The sequence below is a fragment of the Globicephala melas genome, chromosome 17 (genome assembly GCF_963455315.2).
Source record: "Globicephala melas chromosome 17, mGloMel1.2, whole genome shotgun sequence".
Classification (NCBI taxonomy): Eukaryota; Metazoa; Chordata; class Mammalia; order Artiodactyla; family Delphinidae; genus Globicephala; species Globicephala melas.
Window position 1 is genome coordinate 77,662,578 of NC_083330.1, and position 26,505 is coordinate 77,689,082.

The 26,505-nt window shown below is 47.6% G+C and overlaps 1 protein-coding gene across 1 annotated transcript in view; it reads right to left on the reverse strand.

Annotated features, from left to right (window-relative positions):
* LOC115863414 (maestro heat-like repeat family member 5) overlaps positions 1–25,707 on the reverse strand; it is a 39,449-nt gene extending 13,742 nt beyond the window's left edge. Inside the window, 11 exon segments of the mRNA XM_060287077.1 lie at positions 8,866–8,945; positions 9,719–9,841; positions 10,461–10,564; positions 10,567–10,603; positions 14,837–14,889; positions 16,406–16,673; positions 17,848–17,876; positions 17,879–17,926; positions 17,929–17,991; positions 19,107–19,288; positions 25,667–25,707. Coding sequence (XP_060143060.1) covers positions 8,866–8,945; positions 9,719–9,841; positions 10,461–10,564; positions 10,567–10,603; positions 14,837–14,889; positions 16,406–16,673; positions 17,848–17,876; positions 17,879–17,926; positions 17,929–17,991; positions 19,107–19,288; positions 25,667–25,707 — 1,028 coding nt within the window.
* Between the last annotated feature and the right edge of the window lie 798 nt (positions 25,708–26,505).

Consider the following 26,505-nt stretch of genomic DNA (forward strand, 5'->3'; position numbering starts at 1 on the left):
TCGTGGGGCAGCGTCACGACTTGTTGGGTGCCGTAAAGGTTTTGACATGGGGGCCACTGGAATGTTTGGAGTGGAGAAGAGACGTGATCCGACCTAGTTTTAAAGGGCCACTCTGGCTGCTGGGACGGAGGGGCTGGAAACGGGCCAGGACGCGCAGTGAGAGCTCGTTATGTCCTAACTAGGGTGGTGGTGTCGGCGGCTGGGGGAGATGGAGGCAGGTGGACCGCAGGACTTCCCAGGGGATGGGCTGAGGGGTGGAGAAGAGAGCCAAGGCGACACCGAGAGCTTTGGCCTGAAGCTGGAGGATGAATCGCCACGTCTGACACAGGAGCTGGCAAGACGAACAGGTGCAGGGCAGGGTCAGGGGGTGGCCTGGACGTGGCAAGTGGACGCCCATTAGACATCCCCGTGCATCCGGCCAGGGCGAACATTCGGGAGGCGCCTGGGCTTAGGTGATATTTAAACCAGGGGGCTGGAAGTGGCCACCAGGGCAGGGAGTGTAAGTGAAGATGGGGCCTGAGGCTCAGCCCTGTGGCCCCTGCGTTAAGAAGCCAGGGGCACAGGAGGAAGCAGCCAGGAGGCTGTGCAGGAGCGACTGGGCTTGTGGGGGAGGAGCCAGGTGAGGGTGGGCTCCGGGAGCCAAGTCAGGAAAGTGTTCCCAGCCCAGGAATAAGCCCACGCAGACCTGGTCAATTGATTTACAACAAAGGAGCCAAGAACATGCAATGGGGAAAGGACAGTCTCTTCAACAAATGGTGCTGGGAAAACTGGGCAGCCACGTACGAAAGAATGCAACTGGACCTCTATCTTACAGCACACACAAAAATTAACTCGAAATGGATTAAAGACTTGAATATAAGACCTGAAACCATAAAACTCCTAGAAGAAAACCTAGGCGGTAGCTCCTTGACGTCAGTCTTGGCAATCATTCTTTTGGATCTGACGCCGAAAGCAAAGGCAGCAAAAGCAAAAATCAACAAAGCGAGACAACATCAAACTAAAACACTTCTGCACAGCAAAGGAAACCATCTACAAAATGAAAAGGCGACCGAGTGAATGGGAGAGAAGATTTGCACATCATATTTATGAAAACGGGTTAATATTCAAAATACTTGAAGCACACACAACTCAATAGCAAAAACAAACAAACAAAAACTCCCCACACAATCCGATTAAGAAATGGGCAGAGGATCTGAATAGACATTTTTCTGAGGAAGACACACAGGTACGTGAAAAGATGCTCAACATCACTCACCATGAGGAAAATGCAAGTCAAAACCACAATGAGGCATCATCTCACACCTATTGTCAAAACGACACGAACTAACAAGTGTTGAGAAGGATGTGGAGAAAAGGGAACCCTTGTACACTGTTGGCGGGAATGTAAATTGGTGCAGCCAGTATGGAGAACGGTATGAAGATTCATCAAAATACTAAAAAGTGAACCACCACGTGATCCAGCAATCCCTCTTCTGGGAATTTATCTGAAAAATGCGAAAACACTAACTTGAAGAGATGTATGCACCCCCACATTCATAGCAGCATTATTTACAATTGCCAAGATATGGAAACAACCTCATTGCCCATCAGCACATGAATGCATAAAGAAGACGTAGCATATATATATAATGAAATATTATCCAGCCATAAGAAAGAAGGAAATCGTGCCATTTGAGACAACATCGATGGACCTTGAGGGCATTAGGTTTAGTGGAATAGGTCAGACAGAGGAAGATAAATACCACATGATCTTGCTTACATGTGGAATCCAAAATGAAAACAAAACCCAAAGCAAACAAACAAAGACTCAGCTCATATCTACGGAGAACATGCTGGTGGTTGCTAGAGGTGAGCAGGCAGAGGTAAGCGAAATGGTGAAGAGGGCCAAAAGGCACAGACTTCCAGGTATAAAATAAGTTAAGTCCCGGGGACGCCACGTACGCACCGCGACCGTAGCTGTTAACGCTGTGTGGTGTATTTGCAACTTGCTAAGAGAATAGCTCACCACAAGGACAAAATATCTGTAACTACGCATGATGATGACTGTTAACTAAACTTACTGTGGTGATCATTTCACCCCACCACCCCTCCCCCCCAAAAAAGAAATAAGACAGAGAAAGAGTTCCTAGGAGTGAGAGTGGTTGCCATGAAGACACAGAGGAACCTGAAAGCATGTCAGAAAGTGACAGAAGCCAACCTGAAAAGGCTACGTATGGTATGATTCCAGCTCTGTGACATTCTGAAAAAGGGAAAACCATGTAGACAGTCAAAAATCAGTGGTTGCCAGGGGTTTAGTGGGAGGGAGGGATGAATAGGTAGCGCACAGGGGGTTGGGGGGCAGTGAAACTAACCTGTATGATGCTGTAATAGTGAATGCTTGTCACTCCCTGTACATGTGTCCAAATCCCTAGCATGTACACCCCCAAGAGCAAACTGTAATGTAAACTATAGACTTTAGTTAATAATAATATATCAATATTGGCTCATCAATTGTAGCAAACATACCACACTAAGGCAAGATGTTACCAAGAAAGCAGCCTGGCAGGGGAGGGAAGTACGTGGAACTTTGCACTTTCTTTCTGCTCAATTTTTCTGCAAACCTAAAACAGCTCCAAAAAAAGAAAAGTCTATTTAAAAAAATGGAAAGAGACATACAATGCAATACTAAAGGAAGGAAAACGGGTGTTACTAGATTTAGATTAGAATAGACAATCAAGATGGAAAAATCTACATTAATATCAGGGTGGTGGAAAAAGGTCTCCAAAGACTACAGGCAGCATGATACTCTTTATATAAAATTATTGAAACTACAAATAAAATGTTTTTAAGAATATGTTTAGATGCAATCTCACTATATAAAAAGAAAGCAAAAAAATGAGAGTGGATGAGCCGGGGGGATGGAAGCAGTGACGGTGGGCAGCGCTGTCCTTAGATGTAGTTCATAACTAGGGCCCTGGCTTTTGTACGGGTGACAGCTTCACAAGTGTGCATTCAATTACTGAGGAGAATCCTTGCTCTAAGTAAAGAACTAAATTAAAGCAGGCCATGCATAGAGCCGTGATGGACGAGTGTGACAAAGCCAGGATTATTCCTAGTCCAGCTTTGAGGGCCAGGGCAGTAAAAGCAGTTGCCCAAGGGTGAAAGAGGAAAAAGAGAAAACGAGGAAGCTGGGCAATGATTCTAAAAGTTATGTAGAAATGCAAAGGGCCAAGAATGGCCAAGACAGTCTTGTGGAAGGAGGAGGGGGAGGCCTTTCTGGATCAGGGGAGGTGAATTAATATAAAGTTGTAGGAATGAGAACCTTGGGTGTTGGCCTAGGCACAGACAAGCAGAGCAGTGCCGAGCAGGGAGAGCCCAAAGGCAGCTCCCTAGCACACAGCTCTTTTTTTTAAAAAAATGTATTTATCATTTTATATTTATCTCTGGTTGCATTGGGTCTTTGTTGCTGTGTGCGGGCTTTCTCTAGTTGTGGCTCGTGGGCTCAGTAGTTGTGGCATGTGGGCTTAGTTGCTCTGCAGCATGTGGGATCTTCCTGGACCAGGGCTCGAACCCATGTCTCCTGCATTGGCAGGCGACTTCTTAACCACTGCGCCACCAGGGAAGTCCCTCAGCACACAACACTTGACTGCAGGGAGCAAGCACCCAGAGCTGCAGGAACAGGGTGGGGAACTCGAGAAAGGATGCTGGACGTTTAGAAGAAACTGGAGCCCAATTAGCACCTCCATGATGTGGGTGGTTGGAGGGCTGAATGAGATAGGCAAACTCTAGGATTTTCATAAGGTAATGTCTGAGAATGAATGATGGAACTTGGAACTCCTTTTCATCAAAGGACCTAGTAAGGGAGCGAAAGGAAAGCTGCAAAGTGGAAGAAGATATTTAACATAGAATCAGCTGAGACCTTGTATCCAGATTACTGTACATAAAGAATTCCTAGAAATCGATAAGAAAAAGAGGGACGACCCAACAGAAAAATGTGCAGGATACCTGAACAGGCATCACCAAAGACGCCGTTCCAATGGCCAAAAAGGGCATGGAAAGATGTACAACCTCCTTATTTAATCAGCAAAGTGAAAATTAACATGGAAATATGATTAATACTACCCACAAGATTGGCTAAAATTTTGATGGTTGACTAGAAAGTTGATGTTAAGTGTTCGTGAAGAGGTAGAGCAACAGGAACTCTTCAGGTGGTTTAAGTACTTTAGAAACATTTTGCATCATATGTTAGTGTTGGTGCCACGCCTACACTATGGAAATTGAATGCAGATGTGCCTCAGAGCACATGTATGACCAAACTCACAGCAGCGTTAACCACAGACCTAAACCCAAATGTCCATCCATAGTAAGAAGGGTACCTGGTGTTCATAGGATGGGATCCTACACAGCCACCCAAATGAATGAACTCCAGCTATATGGAACATATCGGGAGGAGACTTAAGCACAAGATGTCGAGGGAAAAAGCCAGATACCGAAAGAATACTGGAAGGGCTCGTATCGCACAATTCTGTTTATATTTTAGGACACGCCACCATTATTTCACGCACTACTAAGAAGGAAAAGGTATCCAAGATGGGAGTCTAATAGGGGCCCCACCAAAAAGGTTGGACCCCAAGGGCTGTGTGTACAGTGTAAGTGTGATAAAGCAAAACAAAAGGAAATAAAACCCCTGGCTTGCAGAAAGAACAGCGAGAAAACCGGTGTCACTGAGCACACTGTGGGGGAGGAGGATGGCGCTCCTGAGAATACAAACCACAAAACCCACTTTGGGGTCTGAATCGCACCACCCTTGTGCCCCCCACCAAACACCCTCCAGCAGAGACTTTTAAACTTGAAGCGGTCTCAGGATAAGAGTGCCCCCCGGGGGACTGAGAACCCTACATCATTCCAGGTGTGAGCCACCATCAATGTAAAATGTGCTCCCACTTCATAGATGCTGATGTGTGAAAAATGTACTTCTTAGAACTGAGGAAATAAGGTATAAATTCCAATACAGATAAAACTGAACTATAGACCTGGGCAGCTGAGGACAACGGTGGCTGCCTGGGTCCCCCCCGCCCCCACCTCTCAAAATTTCCTTGAAAAACAACACAGCAGGAAGAAGAGAAAATTAAACCACACAATGTGACCTCAGAGAACACCCAGACTTCAACACAGTACAAGCAGAAGAGAGCTCTGCCAGCCCCGGCCTGCAGTCTCTCACACTCCCACCCCACCCCTGTTCCACCATGAGGCTCTGTGGCAGATAAAAGGAGGATGAGAGAAACTATGGAGAGGGGAGGAGACAGGACCTGGCAACAGGGCTCAGAATTGATCTAAATCACCTTCAGGAAGACAAAGTCCATCTTAAGTCTGAAAATATGAAACAATAAAGAAGAAAGACACCAGCTAAACCAGAGCACTGACCACAAGAAAGGGACTGAAAAGAATGTTCATTTGAAGGGCGGCATTCAACACACACAGCTTTGGGGAGAAAAAAAGGGCAAAAAAGAAAGAAGTACCCTTTGAAATTGGTTGGTGAAAGGTAATGGCACAAAAAGGAAAAATTTAAGGTCCTACAAGAGAAAAAGGACACCCCATACTGGAGGATACATAATCCTTTCACCTACCACCAAAACTAAAAATCTGCTAAGTTACCTGGACTGTGGTATACTGACAGAAGAGGGTGCCATTGAACTTGAAATTCTACAAAACAGTCTAAGTGTTGCATATAAACAGGAGAAAAATTAATAGACCCATAGAGTTACTGCAAAAACCCCTGGAAAACAAAAGCACACATCCAGGGCTTCCCTGGTGGCTCAGTGGTTGAGAGTCCACCTGCTGATGCAGTGGACACGGGTTCGTGCCCCAGTCCGGGAAGATCCCACATGCCGTGGAGCTGCTGGGCCCGTGAGCCAGGGCCGCTGAGCCTGCGCGTCCGGAGCCTGTGCTCCCCAACGGGAGAGGCCATAACAGTGAGAGGCCCGCGTACTGCAGAAAAAAAAAAAAAGCACACATCCAGTGAGAAAATTCCTCCCCTGAAAAACAACCATGATTCAGATAAAAGTGTAAGACAGCACCCCACATGCAGGCCAATATACTCAAGCAAGCCTTTAAAGATATGAAAAACCACCTTGAATTATAAATGCAAAAAGGACCAAAAAAAAAAAAAAGCCTCTAATAAGAAAGGAAAAGAGAGTTGATTGAATTCAGAAGTGAAAAAAAGAATTCAAGGTGCTCAAGAGAGAGAAGACTCAAATGAAAACTAGAAAGGGGCATTGAGGAAAAGTAGAAAGACCACCAAGAGAATAAAGATGAATTTAAGAGACGTAAAAAGGGTCACAGAGAAAGTAGGAGAAATGGAAGACAGGCAAGGAAAGACTAGCATTTGAATTACTGGAGTCTCTGAAGAAGAAAAACAACAATGGAACAGAACTACTATTTAAAACTATAACCAAGAGAGATATAGGTGAGGGAGATAAAGAGGTACAAACGTCCAGTTACAAGATAAATAAATCACAGGGATGAAACCTGCAGCGTTGGGAATATAGTCAATAATAATGTAATATTTTTGTGTGGCGACAGATGGTAACTAGACTTATCATGGTGATCATTTTGAAATGTATAGAAATATAGAATCACTATGTTGTGCACCAGGAACTAACACAGTGTTGCAGGTCAATTATACTTCAGAACAAACAAACTCATAGAAAGAGAGACCAGATTTGTGGCTACCAGAGGTAGGGGTTGGGGGAGGGGGAATTAGATGGAGGTGGTCAAAAGGTATAAACTTTCAGTCATAAGATAAAGAAGTACTAGGGATGTAATGTACACCATGATTAATAGAATGAACACTGCTGCGTGTTATATATGAAACTTGTTAAGAGAGTGAATCCTGAGTTCTCATCACAAGGAAAAAAATTTCTTATTCTTTTCTTTTGTATCTAATGCCATGGTGAATGCTCACTGAACTTACTGTGGTCATCATTTCATGATCTATGTAAGTCAAATCATTATGCTGTACACCTTAGACTTATCCAGTGTTGTATGTCCAATTATGTCTCAATAAAACTGGAAGAAAAAAATTACAACCTAGAGAACTTTCCAGAAACAATAACAACAAAAGACTTAAATCTACATATTCAAAAGACTCACTGGGTACCTGGGAAAATGAACACAGAATGATCAAGTCTGAGACATTTCTTAGTAAAATTGTTATATTTCAAAGATAAAGAAAAAAGTTCCAAGGTCTCCAGACAAAAAGATCAAATAACTTACAAAGGCAAAAAAAAAAATTTTTTTTTTTATCAGACTTTTCAAAAACAAAGCAAGGCAACAATTGAGCAGCATTAAAAAAATACTTAGAGACTTCCCTGGCAGTCCAGTGGTTAACACTCTGTGCTCCCAATGCAGGGGACACGGGTTTAATCCCTGGTCTGGGAAGTAGGATCCCACACGGAGCATGGCATGGCCAAAAACAAAACAAAAGACAAACAATAAAAAAACTTAATAAAAGAAAGTGTGAACCAAGGACTTTATATCCAGCCTAGCTGCCCTTCATAAAAGAACCTAGGGTGTTCTGAATCCATGAACCTTCTTGAGGAATCTCAGAGGACGAGCTTTGTCAAGCTAAGAGATGACTAGAAATCTTTGGCAAAGGGACCTAGGGTGAGTGTGTGTACTCACTAAAAACAAATGGAAGGAGGAAGGTGGATGACTACACTGCAAATTTTGAAGTGTGCAAATGAAAACAGAAGGAGAAGGGACGAATAATCTCACTGGTTGTTATATGGGCAGTGGATGGGAGTTTAAGGATGTCAATAAAAATGGGTAAACCAGATATTAAAAGGTTAAATAAGAAAACAAGGGACTAAGGGCATTAAAATAGGTTAGGAGTACAAACATAGCAACTAGAACAAAAATACAACCCTTCCTAAATTAAAAAGACTACTAAAGCTCAAAGAATACACATCTCATAGAAAAAAAAAACAGCAAATAAAACACGTGCAATTACAAAATATGATGACAGAGTTGAGATTCAGCATAGCCGTCATGTCAATAAATGTGAATGGACTTAACTCACCTATTAAAATAAAAAGAGTTTCAATTTGGATTACAGATCAAGACCAAACTTTATGCTATATATAGGATGATACCTAAAGCAAATGGATTCTGAAAGGTTAAAATAAAAGCATGGGCAAATCCATACTGGGCAAATGGGAAAAAATAGGAGAGCAGAGGCAGTGATGCTGCTAAGAAAATTCAAGCCCTCAAAGCATTAACTGTGACAAGGCAGGGCACTTTTTAACGCTGAAAGTCACAATTCATAAAGAAGATATAACACTTATGAATATGGGCACCAAATAACATTATGAACCTTATGAAGTAAAAACCTTATGAAGTAAAAACTACAGGAGATGGAAGGATACATAGATAGAAACACATTAACAATAGGAGACTTTAACACACCATTCTCAGGACAAGGCAGATCAAATGGACACAAATTAAGCGAGGAGGTAGAAGACCTAAACACCACAATCAGTAAAGTAAACCTTACAGGTACATAGCAAGTCCTACACCTGATAACAGGAAAAAACACCTTTTCAAGTGCCCATAGAATCTGGGGTCTCACCATGAATGACTGCTCTGACCTTGAGTGTCTGGGTGGGTCCGCTCACTCTGGGGAGTGGCTGTGCCCCAGTGGCTCTGGCCTCCATAAGCTGCCCACCTCCCACCTCCTGTGGCCTGCACTGGCTCAGGTCCCTAGCCCTGCCCAGTAGGGTGTTGCTGTCTGATCTCTCCCCGCTCACTGTCCTGCTGGTACCAAGCCTGAGCTGTGAGGTGCTGTTTGATGCTGAGCAAGGTCCCGTGTGGGGTTGCGGAGCCTACCAGAGGCTGGAGATGATGTGGATGGCCTGGTGGCGAGTCGACGCGCACAGCGTGTCCTGGGGCTCCTTCTCCATCAGAAGCTGGAAATCCCAGGTGAAGCCTGAGTCACTCACACCTGGGCCTATGTCACTTCTGCCACCAAGTCTCAACCCTGCCTAAAGACCTTGGTGCCCAGCACCCCCGTAACCCACAGGATTATGCTCTAGACCCTCGCCTACCCAGGCGGGTCTCTGTGGCCTGGCCCCCGCTTAGACAACTAGAGCATAGACTTCAGAATAGACAAGTCATGTCTGAATCCTGGCTACCCCCATACGAGTTGCATGACCTTGGGCAAGTCTCCAAACTGCTCTGAGCTTCTTTTATTCACAGAAAACATGATGTTGTTGCCCTTGTGTTACATATGAGGCAAGGAATGAGAAGCAGAGTGTCTGAGTCCCAGCAGGGGCTCAGTAAATGAGAACCGTTATTATTTTTATTATCACTATATAATCGTCCATCACTTGTGTGTTTCCTCCACTACCCCAGGGGTTCTGTGAGGCCAGAATCTCTAGTAACTAGTGGTGTGAGCTAGGTCAGTATTAGCAGAATGGACGGCGCTGGCCTTTCTGGGTCTCAGCCACATCAGCTGTGCAGCGGATGTAACTGGCCAGCTCAGGGTCCCTGTAGGAACCAAGTCATGTGGGGGCCATGGACGTGCTTCCAGGTGTGAAAGCCTGAGGGGCTTGTACACGCTCTAGAAATCCAATCGGCCCAACCTTTTCCAGTGGGAGCCTCTCATGAATGTTGCTGCTCTGAGGGAGGTGCCCCCTGTGTCCCGGGAAGCCCTTCCTCTGCCCCAGGACCTTGCACTCACCATCAGACACTCGAAGAGCTCAGAGACCTGGGAGAGCGCGTAGCTTTGGGCGCCCTCGTTGCGGCTGACAGCCCCCACCAGCATGAGGATGGCCATGAGGAAGCTCTGCTTCAGGGTTTCGTCCTGGCAAGGGCTCAGGTGGTGGGGCAAGGGGGCGGGGTCAGGGAGTGGGAACACCAGAGGGGCAGGAGAGCCGCAGTCACATGTGGCAGCGGGGCCTCCGCTCAAGGGGGCTCAGCAGAGACCTCCAGCTCTGGGGCCACGTAGCTGGGTGTTTTTTTGACGCGGGAACCGGTGATTTTGTTTAGCAATGCGAATACGTCGATGAGGCTTAAGCATCAGGAGGTGCCTGTAGGAAGCTCAGTGTTCAGCTTCTCGTGATGTGTGGCCACCCCAGGCCCAAAGGCCTCAAGTGTGCGGTGGTCTCACAGGCTGCATAGCCCCTCAGTTACCAGGGTGGAAGCCCCTGGTGCGGGGTGTAGAGTCAGGGGACCGTCATCACAGGCTGTGACGGGCAGTCACCCGGACTTCCAATTCCCCCGAGTGAGAGCCCAGGGTTTTCTTTAAGGGGGGCGGTGGAGGGAGGGAGTCCTCACGGAAGCCCATGAAGCCTTAGGTGGGAACGATGGAGTAGGAGCCCAGGGTGGTGGGGGAGTGGGGAGGTGGGCTTCAAGGCCCTGGAAGTTCTGGAATTCTCAGACCCCGGTTCTGGCGTGCTCCAGGGGCTGCGGGGGGTCAACACCCAGGAGTTGTAGTGGAAGAAGAAAACCATCCGTGACAAGACGTTGTCCACCCACGGGAGGATGCGGGTCTTGGCCTTGTCCGCCCTCTGGCCACAGGCCAGGAGGTGATGCTCGCCCACCTCCACCGCATGTCCTCCGAGTTCTGGGCACAGAACAGCAGGCGGATTCTTAACCACTGTGCCGCCAGGGAAGCCCTCGTCCACATTTTTGCATGCATTCTCAAGTTCACTTCTCTATTTCTGCTCTGAATTTTATTATTTCATTTCTGCTGCTTGGTTTCAGTTTTTTTAAAAATTTAATTTAATTAATTTATTTTTTATACAGCAGGTGCTTATTAGTTAGCTATTTCATACATATGTGTATATATGTCAATCCCAATCTCCCAGTTCAGTTTAACTCACTCTTGGTTTCGGTTTAACTCGCTCTTCTTTATCTAGTTTCCTCAGGTGGATCTTTGGGAGGGAATGAGTCTGCCTAGTACAGGTTGTTTCCAGTTTGAGGCTCTTATGAGTAAGGCTGCCGGGAACATGCCTGTATGTGTAATTTTGTGTATGAATGTTTCATGCCTCTGGGGTTAATACCTAAAAGTGGAACTGGTGAGTCATAACTGTGTAAGACAATGTCCATTTTCCAAGGAGGTTTCACCACCCCACCAGCAGTGTGAGTTTCCCCGCCAGCGTTTGGTTGAGTCTTTCTCTTTCCTTTGAGCTCTGTCCTGGGTGGGTAGTGGCAGCTCCCCGGGTTTTAATTGACATTTCACTGAGGATTCAAGATATTGACTGTTGTTTCTTTGGCTTTTGGTCATTCATATGCCTTCCTTTGTGACATACCTATTTAAATCTTTGATTCACTTTTGCAATTGGTCTGTTTGTCTTTTTCTCCCTGATTTTGTAAGAGTTCTTCATTTATTCTGAATACAGTCCCTTGTCAGATATATGTCTTGTGAATATTTTCTCCATGTCTGTGGTTTCCCTTTTTTCACTTTCCTCATAGTATTGTTTGATGAGCAGAAGCTTTAATTTAGATGAAATCTAATTAATCTATTTTTTTTTCTTTTTATGATAAGTGCTTTCTGGGTCCTAAGAAATATTTACCTACCCCAAGGTTGGCGAGATTGTCTCCTGTGTTTTCTTCTAGAAGTGTTTTCGTTAAGTTCTTTTTTCCCCCTAGATACGCAATTGTTGTAGAACCACTTGTTCAAAAGACTCCCCATTGAATTGCTTTGGTACCATTGTAAAAGAAATTAATCGACCATATGAGTGTGGTTTTATATTGGAGTTTCTATTCTGTTCCATCGATTTATTTGTTTAATCTCTGTCAGTTCTCACTGTCTTGTGGACTATAGCTATATAGGAAATCTTGAAATCAGGTAGTGTAATTCTTCTAACTTTGTTCTTTTTCAAGATTGTTTTGGCTATTCTAGGTCCTTTGAAATTTCCATATAAACTTTTAACTTATAGATTATGTTTAATTCTATAATAAAGTTAGTTGGGATTTTGATTGGCATTGCACTGAATCTATAAATCAATTTTGGGAGAACTGACATCTAAACATTATTGACTCCTGTCATCCATGATCATATAGCTCCATTTATTTAGGTTTTCTTTAATTTCTCTTTGCAATGTTGGTAAAGATCTTGAACATATTTTGTTAAATTTATCTGAGTCTTTTATGTTTTTCATGTGGCTGTGTCATTGTGTTTTTAAACCTTACTTTCCAATTGTTTGTTGTTAGTATATAGAAATTCAATTGACATTTGCATGTTGATTTTGTATCCTGAGATCTAGCTAAATTCAATTATTAGTAATTAATAGTTCTAGCATTAAAAAACAAACTTTTGTGAGATTTTCTGTGTATGCAATTATGTTGTCTGCAAAGAAAGCTGGCTTTACATTTTCCATTGCAATCTGTGTCTGAGTTCCCGTTCCTCTTACCTTACTGCGCTGGTTAGGACTTCAGTGCAACGTTGACCAGAAGTGGAGAGGGTGGACATCTTTGCCTTATTCTGATCTTAGCGGGAAGGTGTTCATTTATTTGTGACTAGGTATGTTAGTTGTAGGGTTTTCATAGATGTCAATTTCCTCCTATTCCTACTTTGTTGAGAGCCTTTCTCTTTGTGATGTTGTGATTTATAATAAAAATATATATTTGGTCTTCATCTCTATTTTCATCTGGCACAGAACTTCTAAAACCCTTTCCTAAGTGATTGGAGCAGTAAAGGTGTCTTTTGTTGTTCATAACAAGCCCGGTTCCGCTTTTGGAAAGCCCTTAGGTAACCACAGGATGGGGGCAAGTTGTCAGGGAAACCAGTCATGGTTAGAGGGTTGGAACTTTCATTCACTCCTCAACTTTCAGAGAGGGGAGAGGGGCTAGAGATTGACTTTAATCACCAGTGGCCAGTGATTTCATTAATCGTGTCTATTAACAAAGCCTCCGTTAAAAGCCCCAAAGGACTGGGATCTGAGAAATTCCATGCTGCTGAACCGTGTGTGGACTTTTTTGTATATTGCCGGATTTATTTTGCTAATATTTTGTTAAAGACTTTTGAGTCCATCTTCATGAAGGACATTGGTCTGTAGTTTTGTTGTAATGTCTTTGTCTGGCTTTGGTGTCAGAGTTGTGCTGGTCTTATGAAAACGTTTTGGAAGTGTTTCTTCTTCCTCTATTTTCTGAGAGAATTTGGATAGAATTGGTATTACTTCTGCCTTAACTTGTGATAGAAAATTAACCAGCAAAGTATCTGGGCCTGGAGTTTTCTTTGTGGGAAGGTTTATAAAATATGACTCCAGTTTCTTTAATACAGGACTTCTCAGACTTTCTGTTTCTTCTCGCGTCAGTTTGGTAGTTTGTGTTTTCTAAGGAGTTAGTCTATTCAATCGAAATTGCCTAATTTATTGGAATCATATTTTATTACCATTCCATATTAAAGGATGTGCAGTAATATTCTTTCTTTGCTGTTACTGAATATTTTTTATTTTCTTGATCAGCCTATCAAGGAGCTTATCATTGTATCAATCTTTTTGAATAACCTGCTTTTGGTTTTATTCACTCTCTACTGCTTGTCCGTTTAAAAAATTTCTTTGATTTTTACTCTACTTTTTATTATTTTCTTCCCTCTACTTACTTTGGACTTAATTTGCACTTTCGGGGATAGTTTCTTAAAATGGAGGTTTAGGAAATAGATTTTATACACTTTTTTCTTTTCTAATATAGGCATTAAAAATATAAATTTCTTCTAAGCATTGTTTTTTGTTGAACCCCACAGATTTTCAAAATTTCATATTGTGTTTTACTTATCATTCAGTTCAAAGTATTTTCTAATTTCCTTTGTGATTTCTTCTTTGACCTATGGAGTATTTAAAAGAGTGTTGTCTAACTTCCAAATATTTGGAATTTTTCCAGATGTATGTTTGCTATCGTTCTGTAATTGATGTTCTGGGCAGAGAATGTACTCTGTTTGATTTCAGTCCTTTTAAATTTATTGGAACTTGATATATGGCCCAGCAAATGATCTATCTTGGTGAATGTTCTATTTACATTTGAAAGGAACGTCAATTAGATCAATTTGGTTAATTACGTTGTTCAAGTCTTCTGTGTCCTTGTGATTTTCTGTCTCATTTTTCTATTAATTACTTGTATTGCTGCTGCTGCTGGTGTTATTTCCACTAAATGCCATTTAATTACTACTATTCTGCTGCTACTATATGATAATAATAACTAATGTAGGGAGTGAGGGCTTCCTGTCTGTCAGGCACAGTGCCAAACACTACGTGGATTATTTCCTGTCATCTCACAACGAACATTTGAGGTTGGTACTTTTACCCCCATTTGACAGACGAGGAAACTAAGGTACGGAGAGGCAAAGTAGGTCATCCGACACGCAGCTGTGATTGGTTGAATCTGGACTTAAACCCAGGTCTGCCAGGGCGCCATGTCCCTTTTCCCGACCACACAAAACCTTCACGTGGTGTGTGGCCGGAGATGGACCAGCACGACACCATCCTCGGCTGTGGCAACTTCAGTCCACGCCGACCTCTTCTTTCCTCCCTTGGTCTCAGATCTGGCCTCTGCATCCTCTCTGGGCCCCTCAGTCACAGATCCAGCCCCCAGGGTGGGTGGGAAGGACACTTACCCTGTGCCAGGTGCCTAGAGACCAAGGTTCAAATCCCAACTCCACAGAGACCAGTCCCATGACTATGGTCAAGTCCCCTCCCCTCCAAACCTGTTACTCATCTGTAACAGCCTCGCCCTGCCTCCCCCTCTGTCCCCTCCCTCCCCTCCCTCCCTGATCTCCTCCCTCCTCCCAGGGCTGAGCGGGTGCCTCCCATCCCCCATCATCCCGGCAGAAGGGCTTGTGGCAGAGCTCCCTCCCTACTTGGGCCAGCTGCTCTTCCCAGCAAGCCTTCTCTCTCTCCTTGAAGATCTCCTCTGTGGGGCGGAGGACGGGTCCCTGGAGGCCAGACCTGATGTCCATGGCCAGGACCGGGTCTTGGGCTCCATCTCCCCCATCCCTTGGAGACGACTGATGTCCTGCCTCTGCCTATTCTGGCTCCACTGGGGAGGTGAGCTCAGAGGATGGCGAGCCAGAATTGGGCTCAGGGTCCAGAAAGCTGGTCTGGAGTTGTGGCCCTGCCACACTTGCTGTGTGACCTCAGGTAGGTCACGTTCCCTCTCTGGACCTCAGGCTCACCAATGGTAAATGGAGGGTTCCCTCTGGGCATGGTTGCTTGGGATGTACTTGGGTCCCCTCAAGGGTGGGGAAACAAGGCTCAGAGAGGGGCACACTGGGAGGCTGCAAGCTTTTACGGAACTTTGGAAACCCAACCTCAGGGGGAGCGGCTGCTTCAGGGATGGCCCTGGGGGTTTCGGAGGTCACCCAAGGCAAAGAGGGACCTCCACCCAGCCTGCCAGCCCCAGGCACGGGGTGCAAAGCTGAGCTAAGAGTCCACACTCCCAAGCACGGCCTCTGAGGCCTCCCCGCCAGGCTTCCTTGTAGAGAGCAGGGCCTGCCACGCCCCTTTCCTCCCCCTGACCTCAGCCCCTCGCCGAGGCTGCTGACCAGCTCCTCCCCAAGGCCCTGAGGTGTACTCACACCATTCCCTCCTCAAACTCCTACTCATCCCTCAAGGCATGGCTCAGACTTGGCTGCCTGCTCCGGGAAGCCCTCCCTTGTGGCCACCAGGGCCGCCCGGTACCTCCCCCGCTGGGCAGAAGGGAGCTCAGCTCATGCTTGTGAACGGATGAATGAGCGAGGGATGAGAGCTGGCGCGTGCCTGCCTGGGAGGCTGTGAGCTCCTGAGGGCAGAGCCGGGCACGTGACAGGTGCTCAGTGTTTGCTGTCTTGCATTAGCTGAGCCTCATGCTGGCAAGACCCTTCCCTGTAAGTCCTCTCTGGGGGTTCTCAGAGACCCCCACTATCCAGGCGGTCCTTCCAGTGGCTCAGAGGCAGCGGCTGCTGAGGAAACACAGAGACCTGGACCCCACAGGCCCAGGACGTGAGGCTGGGTGACCTAGGCCCGTCGCACAGCCTCTGTGAGCTTGGCCTCCCCGCCTGCCAGTGATCCGGGGAGAGGACCACGTGGCAGGGCAGGCCTGCCTCCTGGGCTTCCTCGCTCCGTCCCGATTCTGTCCAGGCCTGTTGTCGAAATGCTGACAGCGGGAGCACGGGCTAGTGGGGATGGGCAGCTCGGCTAGCCGCTGGTGCCCTACCCTGGGAGTCCCGAAGTGGCCCAGGCTGGCCGAGGGGAGATGGGCTGCGGGAGTGCTCGGGCCATAGCCCATGGCCCTCTGGCACGGGGATGCTTCACTGTTGCACAGCCTGTGTGTGTCCCGCGGATCAGCAGCCCTGCACGCCCCCTCCTGCTCTCTCCTCATGACCTCCCCCTCCCCCTGCTGGCCTGGGGACAGAGGGTGGCCCAGCCCAGGCCCTGAGCACGGGACATACCGTTAGAGGTCAGGACGCCCATCACGTAGAGGAGGCTGCAGTGCGGGAGGACGCCCGACAGGACCTCGGTCTCCAGGTGCTGGGCCACCAGCCGCCAGCAGTGCCTGCAGGTGGCCACCAGCACGTTGCTGGCCGCGTCCCGGTAGCCCTCCTCCAGCTCCCGGGTGCGGGCAGAAAGGAAGAGTGGTCCGGTTTGGTGGGCAGGACGGCTACCATCCACCCGGTTTTTCGATAGAAAACTGAGACCGAGGAAGGCCGACATGCATAGCTGGCAGGTGAAGATCGGGTCCAATCTCAGGCTCAGAGCTGCACGTGCCTGTCAGCATCCCCGGTCCGCTGACTGGTCCAAGCCCCGTCATCATTCTTCTTGCTTCTGAGCCTTTGCTCGTGCTGTACCTCCTGCCTGCCTTACGGTTCCCACTTGCCCTGTCTATGCAAACCCTAGCCCTGCATTTGGTGGCATCTGAAAGTGAGGGGGTCTCTGGTCTCTCCCCACGTGATGCTGGTCCCTGTGATGCTGTTTGATCATCCCATGAAATTGTTATATCATTTATAAATTTTTTAAAATTTATTTATTTGTTTTATTTATTTATTTTTGTCTGCGTTGGGTGTTTGTTGCTGTGCGTGGGCTTTCTCTAGTTGAGTTGAGCGGGGGCTACTCTTCGTTGTGGTGCGCGGGCTTCTCATTGCGGTGGCTTCTCTTGTTGTGGAGCACGGGCTCTAGGGTACGCGGGCTTCAGTAGTTGTGCCACGTGGGCGCAGTAGTTGTGGCTCGCGGGCTCTAGAGCGCAGGCTCAGTACTTGTGGAGCAAGGGCTTAGTTGCTCCACGGCAATATCTTCCCGGACCAGGGCTCAAACCTGTGTCCCCTGCATTGGCAGGTGGATTCTTTTTTTTTTGCGGTACGCGGGCTTCTCACTGTTGTGGCCTCTCCCGTTGCAGAGCACAGGCTCTGGACGCGCAGGCTCAGTGGCCATGGCTCACGGGCTTAGTTGCTCCGCGGCATGTGGGATCTTCCCGGACCAGGGCTTGAACCCGTGTCTCCTGCATGGCAGGCGGATTCTTAACCACTGAGCCACCAGGGAAGCCCCTCCATTCATTCTTTTATTCACTCATTCATTAAAAAGCCAGACAGAGCTTTCCCCCAATCATCTACCCAACCATCCATCCCCTGTGACTTTAGGCAAATCATTTCCCTTCCCTAAGCCTCAGTTTCCTCATCTCTGGGGATCATAATAATCTTATCGAGAGACTGTTCAGAGGATGGTGCACACATGTCCGTCCACTTTCCTCCCTTCCCCCTTGGCTCATTGGACACATGAGATTGACTTGCCCCAAATCATGGCGCTGCTGTCTGGAGGAACCAAGGTTTGATCCCCCTTTGGGGTCCAGGCCTTTCCTCTGCTCCCCACGCCTGCCCTGGGTGGCCTGAGCAGTTCCCACATCCAGGTTGTCTACAAAGTAGTCATGATGGTTTCCAGAACCAGATTGGGGTCCCCGTGAGCCACGTTCTTGATTTTTCGATGACGTACTTCAGGTGGAGGGGGTCTGAACTATTCAGGTCCCGGAGCGTCTTGAAGCAGATGGTTAAAGCAGATGGCAAGAAAGTGTGAGGATCGGTGTGCTGTAGGAATGTCACGTTGTGCTAACAGGGCTGGGTGGGCAGCGAAGGGGTAGGGCTGGGAATGGGAAACAGTGATCTGAAAGGGAGGGCTGGGAACTGAACACACTGGGAAATCCTGGGCCTCCTGACTGTTCTGTCAGTCCTTCCGGGGTTCAAGGTAAGATGAGAAGCAAGAAAGCAAGCAGGGAATGCATCCTTGTTCACCCATGCGTATATCCATCCATTCACTGATTCATCCTCCTTTTCATGCATCCATTTACCCATTCATCTATCACCCACCTATCCATCAATCCATCCATTAATAAACGTATCCATCTACCTACCCATCCACTCGTAAATTCATCTATTCATCCATCTACCCACTCTTCATCCATTTAAAAATTCATCTACCCATCCATCCATTTATCCATCCATCCACCCATCCCTCTGTCCCTCCATCTATTCATTCCTTCATCCTTTCATCCTCCATCCAGTCACCCAACATTCAATGATGTTCATTCACTGTGTGGTCATAGGGCTGTGTGTGTGGCTTAAAGGGGAGTCAAGGCCCAGCTCTGTTCTGAAGGAGCCTCCAGTCCAAGGGAGCCCTACCCAGTATTGGTGGACTTTAGGGAGTTATTACTGGGGAGTTGTATAAAAGGCCCTGGGCACACAGAGGGGGAGGGGTGATAAATCCTGACTAAGGTGGAGAGTTGGGACTGTCTTCTCAGAGGAGGAGGCACTTTAAGTTGGCCTAGAAGGATGAGGGCAAGTCATCCTTTGAATGAGGGGAAAAGCATTCCAGTGAGAGGGCCAGGGGTAAGCTGAGGTTCTAAGGTGTGAAAGGTGCTGAAGGAGAGTGGAGGGTGGTGGGTGAGAGAAGGCATTTTGGATGGTGCCTCAGGAGACATGAAAAGGCCAAGGAGGATGGGCAGGAGGCTCTGCTGAAAGCTGCACTATGTCCACACCTCTTGACACCCCAAGGTCCCAGAGAGTGGACTTCCTCTGGCCCTCGTCCCCAGGACTTCTTTGGGTGGAGGGACTGAGGGGGTCTGCTGGAACCTGACTGCCCTGCCTGAGCCCCGGGGCCAGTGGTCACCTGCGCTGTAGGCTTCCTCCATGAATGTCTTGTGTTCCTTGGGCACCAGGGCGGCCTGGCTGCTCTGTGACTTGCAGAGCAGGATGGTGGTGGGGGGCATCCATCTGTCCCTCGGGGCAGAATCCTGAGGCACATTTACGTAAGACTGGTTCTTCGTGGATTCAGAGATGTGGGAGGAGATTCTGAAATGGAAAAGGGGCTCCTGGGTGTGTGTGCCTGGGTGCCCTTGTGTGTGTTCATGGATGCAGGTGCAGTAGATGCTGAGAGCCACCTTGGTCTGGATCAGGCTTGGCAACAGTTTTCTATGCACCCACCCTTCTGTTTAATAGACTGACTGAATCCTGGGAGGAGGGCAGGGGTCTGGAGGCCCAAGGGACACGGTTGAGTGGGCCTGGGGGGGCCTTGTTTCCCAGCAAGTGTTGGTGGGACAGACATGGCTGGCAGGAATTAGAGGACTCAGGATATGGCAACCCCTCTTAATACTAATATTAAGAGGGCCAAGCCCTCTTAATATTGAACTATGAAATGTGTGTCAGATAAAGTCACTCAGAATCCTCCCATGGTTTCCCACTGCACTCAGAGAAAAACCCAAAGTCCTAAAAATGATGACGATGACACTGGTGCTTCCATCCAAATGGAGTCACAAGGACAAAATTCACCCTCCTGCCTTACATAACTGGAAAACTGGAAAAAATATACAAAACCATGAATAACAGATATTAGGCAGAAAGCAGGGCAGGACAATGATTCCTGATGGATGGAAAACCAGCGAGGCTGGCTCCAAACTGCTGCAGCTTTTGCTGCCTGAAAAACTTCTAATTTGCAGTGCAGAGGGCGGAGCCCAAGAAAACCTAGTGGTCTACTTGAGTTGAGGAAATAGAGGTGGAAGTTTGGGGAGGCCAAAGTGGCCAGAGTTTGCAGGGAAGAATAATAGCAGAGAGCTGCCTAGGGAGGGACTGTGAGCTCTGGACATTTTCAGAGCACCCCCTGCCCCCCAAGTCTTTCTCTGCATGCTGATCAGTACACGTGTGAAAAGAAAGCACCCGAAGGAGCAGAGGAAACAATTCTTGGAGTTTACATAGTCTGAGAGTAGTTCCTGTTTTCATCAGCCAGAGTGGAAAACCTTGTAATTCATAGGGCATTGGTCAGAGTACTATGAATGGTATTATCTCAATAGTGGGGAAAAATTTCAGCCCTAGACAAGAATGCTTTGGCCTGCCCTTATAAAGCTTAAAGGAATGCCTCGAAAGGACCAAATTGTTTTTCAATAATTTAGTTATATGCCAGAACAAAGCTCAAGAATATTTATAAAGTACAGGAATATCCAGTACCCGAAAAGGTAAAATTCACAATGCCTAGCATTGAATGGAACATTACCAGGCATGCAGAAGCAGCAAGAAAATATGACCCATTATGAGGAGAAAAATCAGCAGATCAAAAACAACACATAAATGACACAAATGAGAGAATTTGTAGGCAAGGACTTGAAATATTATTATAATTATATTCCATATTTTCAACATGGTAGATTAAAACATAAGCACACTAAGGAAAGACATGGAAAATATAAAAAAGCTGAAAAACACAATGCTTAAGATTAAAAATACACAGAATGAGTTTAACAGCAGATTAGACACCATAGATGCAAAAATTAGTGAACTTGAAGACACAACAGAAACTATACAAAAATGTAACACTAATAGAAAAAAGATTGGAAAAAAAAAAAGAAGGAACAGAGCATCAGTGAGTTGTGGGACAACTACAAAGGGCCTATATGAGTCCTCACAGGGGAAGAAAAGAGGACAGAGAAATATTTGAAGAAATAATATCTGAAGTTTTCAAGTTAATGAAAACCATAAACCCACAGATCCAGGAAACTCAATGAACCACAAGGAAAAGAAACATGAAGAAAACTACACTAAGTTACATTGAAATAAAGAGGAAATCTTAAAAACAGCCAGAGGAAAAAAAGATACATTTTATACAAAGGTATAAAGAATGAGAGCCATAAGATTAAGAATTAGTTCTTGTCAGAAACAGCGCAAACCAAGTGACAGTGGAGCAATATTTTAAAATAGAAAAGAAAAATAGAACAAAGAAGAGATGGGACAAAGAGAAAACAAATTGCAAGTTGGTAAAATAGAAACCAATAATAGAAAGAGAGGTGGGAAATCCCCAAGCATTTGGAAACTAAATAACATATTTTAAAATAAGGCACAGGCCAAGAAGAAATCAAAAGAGAAAGTAAAAAGGATTTTGAACTGAAGGAAAATAAAAACACAACATATCAAAATGCATGGGGTGCAGCTAAAGCAGTGCTTAGAGGGAAATTTATAACATTAAAATTTATAGTACTAGAAAGGAATAAAGGTTTGAAATCAATGACCTAAGCTTCCATCTTAAAAACTAGGAATAGAAGGGCATATTAAAGCTAACACAAGAAAATAAAAAGTAGAACAGAAATTAATGAAATAGAAAACAGGAAAACAATAGAGAAAATCAACGAAACCAAAAGCTGATTCTTTGAAATGATGAAAACATTTTTTTTTTTTCTGGTATGCAGGCCACACGTATTTTGATAAAGGCACAAAAGCAATTCTATTAAGAAAGGATAGTCTATACAACAAATGGTGTTGCAATAATTGGATATACACATGTAAAAAAAAATCCCAATTTATACTTCACTACATACATAAATTAACTCAAAATGGATCATAGACCTTAAAGTAAAACCTACAATTCTAAAACTTCTAGAAGAAAATATAGGAGGAAAACTTTGTGACCTTGAGTTGGACAAAGATATGTTGTATATGACACCAAAAGCACTATCCATGAAATAAAAAATTGGTAAATAAATTCATCAAAATTAAGAATGTCTGCTTTTCAAAAGGCAGCTATAAAAAAATGAAATGACAAGCTTCAGACTTGGAGGAAGTATTTGCACGTCACATATCTGATAAAAGACTATATCTGATATATACAAATAACTCACAAAACAAAACAAAACAAAACACAAACAACCTAGAAAATACAGGCAAAAAATTCAAATAGACATTCCACTAAAGGAAAAAAGCAAATGGCAAATAAGCCCATAAAACAGCTCAACATCATTCCCCATGAGGGAAGCCAATCAAAACCACAGTGGGATATCAATACACATCTACTAGAATGGATAAAATAAGAAAAATCAGAAAATACCAAGTGCTGGTGAGGATGCAGAGTGACTGGAGTCTCCATCATCGCCAGTGAAAATGCCAAATGGTACGGCCAGTGTGGAAAGCAGTTTGGTACTCTCTTAGAAAGTGATGCCTACATTTTCCATCCAAATCAGCTATTCCACTCCTAGGCGTTGACTCAAGTGAAATGACGACTTCACACAAAAATCTGTACACGAATGTTTAGAGTGGCTTTATAATAACCCCAAACAGAAAAAATCCAAGTGTCCTTCGACTGGTGAATGCATAAACAAACTGTGTTACATTCACAGAAATACTACTTAGCAATAGCAAGAAATGAATGTATGTAAATAAAAAAGAAATACTGTAAGTAAAAAAAAAAAAAAAAGAACCAAAGAAATAAGAACAGAAAGGATCCCCTCCACCTCACTTCCTTCTGCTCTTTCTTGCTAACCCCGTCCACCCCAGGTACAGTGAGCTCCTGAGGCTCTGCAACCCACCAGGCACACTTCTGTCTCAGGACCTTTGCACTGGCTGTTCCTTTGGCCTGGGGAACGTCCTTCCTTCAGAGAGCTGCTCGGCTCAGTCTAACACCTCCTTCAAGACTTTGCTCGATTGTTTCTTTCTTGATGAACTTCTTTAAAATCTGACCCTCACCCTGCACTCTCTACCCCCTAAACTTGTCAATTTCTTTCCATATCCCTTTTCACCTTGTAACATCATATAACTCACTGTACCATGTCTGGTTTATTGGCTGTCTCCCCCACTGGAATGTAAACCAGGGGCAGGGCTCTTCATGTCTTGTTTCCAGCTGTGTCCCCAATGCCTGGAATAGTGCCTGGTATGCTTAGCAGGGGCTCAGCAAATGTTTGTGGAACGCATGGTAGAGCGATGTGTCCAAAGCAGCCATCAGCCCTGCCTGGATCTTCTGGGGACAGCCCTGGGACAGCCCTCCCAGCTCGCTCGTTTCCTGGTGGTCTGTCCCCTGCAGCCTCCACACCAGGATTAGCTGCCCGAGCCCTCTCCAGCTGACCATGGGACTTTGCTCTCCCCTCTGCCCAGAGCATGTGTCCTTCCTCCTTGTCCCTTTGTTAGGCTGATGTGAAGTCAGCCTTCAGCCTTCCTGCCTCGGTAAGAGCATCCTAAGGTGTGTCTCCTGGCTCCCTGGCTGACTGATGGCCCTCCTTGGCTCTCCCTGAGCTCCTTGGAAACCTGGTGGCACCACTGACTAACCCCTGGTCCTTTGCCTTCCCAAGTTTCCCTGGGGATGTGCTGGCTGTCTCTGGGTCCCCAACGTGTCCCAGGGCAGGCCCTGAGTAAAGGCTGACTGAGCGAGTGAATGAGTGGATACTGCTGAGAGCGTGCTCCTGGGAGGACCTTCCTTGAACAGCGGGACTGTCCTCCTCCCGTCCACCTGGAGCTGCTATCAGCAGCCCTGCCTCCTTCAGCTCCCTTCCCACGTGGTGTCCCTGCTTGGAGTGGGGGCCCCTTCCCCATCCCTTGGCCATGCCCAGCCTGAGGACCCTCCCCCCCCCGCCATCTGCCTCTTTGGGGACCAGTGACCCTGTGGCCAGGCAGGGGACACTCCCGGGGTTGCCTGAGATGTTGCTTTCCTGCATGTCTGAGCTGGTGACACAGAGGACTCAGCCCTGACCAGGGAACTTGCTGGGATGAAAGCGTTTATAAAGTGCAGGGAACAGAGACTGGGTCGGGGGGGCACTTGGCTTGGGGGTGGCTGACGGGCTCTGTAGTCCCCGAGCCTGCACAATGCCCTGAGTGGCATCCTTCCTGCCGCCTCCACTCACTCAGCGAGTATTTAGCAAATGCTGACAGTGTGCCGGGCACCACTCCAGGACCTGGGGGTTCTTCAGGGGACAGAAACACCCAGAAACTCCTTCCCTCGTGGCACTTATGTCCCGGGGACAGTGAGAAGGACGAAGGTCAAGCCGGCCAGGGAGTGGGTAAGCTGTGGAGGTTATTTTAAGCAGGTCAGGGAGGCTTGGCTGGTAAAGTAGGCACCCAGAGTGGGTGCTGGATGACTGGATAATTCAGTGGTGAATGAATGAAGGCATTCTGGGAACGGGGCAGCTCGCCCCTGCCCGGGAAGGATGGGCGCGTCCCTTCCCGTCACCTCTGCCCCGTCACCCACCTCACCAGCGCCTCCACCGGCACCAACGAGGATGGCCATGTGTTGGGGACTTGATCATGTCCACACTGTCCTCACACCAACCCTGCGGGGTGCTGAGACACAGAGAGGTTCAGTGACCCGTCCCAGGACACACAACCTCTGCAGGACAGTGCACGTTCAGATCTGCCCAGCTCTAAAGGCTGCATCCTGGGGACGTGGCCACCGGGGCTCAGTACACGAGCCCTGCTGGAAGGCCCTTCCTCCTACGGCCTCTCAGAAAAGCACTCACTCCCCTGCCGCTCCTGGTGGGCTCAGCCATTCACGCAGAGCCTGGTCTCCCTCTGCGCCCAGGAGGGGCCTCGGGCGGGTCAGTGATGGCCACAGCCACAAGCGAGACCCCTGTCTCACCACAAACACGCATCCCAGCCCCACGGCGACCAGGACTGGATGTATTTTTAAAGACAGAAAAACAGTAGGAACGCAGTTAGCAAACAGCTGCAGGGGGAGCGTTTTCTCGCCATAGATGTGATGCAGGATGTGCCGGGGTGAGGGGGGAGACAGGCCTGACAACGCAGGCAGAAGCAACAGTGCAGAACAGAGGAGCTGCGTTCAGAGGCGGGTACGGACTGCTGCCCTGGGGACAGCCACAGGGATGGGAACACAGGCGGGAATCCCGCCCTGGAATCCCCCACCCCCACCCCGAGGGACGGCCTGGAGAGCCATGCCTGAGTCCCCACAGAGCGCACCCTGGGCTGGGGGCCGAGGAGGCCGGGGAGGGAGCCTTCAGGCCAGACTCCGACCTGCGACTGGACACGGGAGGTGGAACTGCCCTCGTGCCTGCCTGGGGCGCTGGGGACACGAGACCAAAGTCTCCAGAGGAGCCTTCCTTGGTGTACGTTCCTTGAGTCTGTTAGGTCATGGGCTGCTGTATCCTCTCGATGAAGTCGAGGTTCAGGGAAGCAGTGGACAGTCTGTCTGTCGTCTATCCATCCGTCCACTCGTTCTCATACCTTTGGTTCCCACAAGCAGTCAGCAGCCACAGGTGGCGCGATGGCAAAGGCTGTGTTGGGATTCGAGTACCCCTTTCCACATCACCCCCCAGCCTCCTCTCCACCAAGTCAAGGGGACGTCAGCTGCCGGGCCCCTCTCTCGGCTCAGGGCCTGGGGGTCAGCTCCCTGCTGCCCTGCTCTCCTGGAAGACCACATGGGGGTCCCCTCCTGGGCTCCCACGTGCCCCTGCCTGGCGCTGGGCTGACCTGGGGCTCTGGAACCTGGCTAAAGAGGTCCTGTCGGCCATGGTGTGGCTGTGTGGCTTTTCTGAACACGGCCCGTCCCTGTTGGGGTGCGGTTGGAGGTGCTGCCAGCTCTGTCCTCGTGCCCGGCGGAGCAGTCCTATCTCTGGGCACGCCCTCCGCCACCCCAGCCAGCTCTGACCTCACCCCTGAGGTCACAAATGTTCCAGCACCCAGCACACCTTTGCAGGAACAGTGCTGTGGAATCGAACACCGTGTTCTGGGCACAGCATGTGCGCGTGTGTGTGTGCATGTGTGTGTACACCTATGTCCCCAGTGTGGCCTCGGGCCCGGCCTCTCCACCTCTGGTTCTCAGTTATCTCCTTCTGGACACCCGTGGATCTGGCCCCAGCTGACACCTTGGTGCACCTTTGAGACGCCCCAAGGCAGAAGCCCGGCTGATCCCTGCCTGGATTCCCAGCCCAAGCAATTGTGAGGCAGTAGATGTGTGTGGTCTGAAGTCCCTAAGTTTGGGGTCATTTGTTCCATAGCAATACATAGTAATGCGTGCCCCGTGCCAGGGAAGAAGCGGCAGAGCTGGGACTCTGTGTGGCCTCCCAGCAGAAGCTGTCTCTGGGCGGTTCTGGAGCGGAGTTCCCGCTTGTGGCCCCTGGTCCAGTTCCATGGCTGCAGGGGAAGCTGGGTCCAGGAGGCAGACCGGGACTCCCAGCATGGACCCCTGTCGCCACACTTGGCTATTGGAGGCCCTACCATTGAGGAGGCCCCAGGGCCCGTGGGCTGCTGGTGCCTGGACCTGCTGCTGGGCCAGCTTGCTCTGGGGCCATGGGCATCTCCCTCTGCCC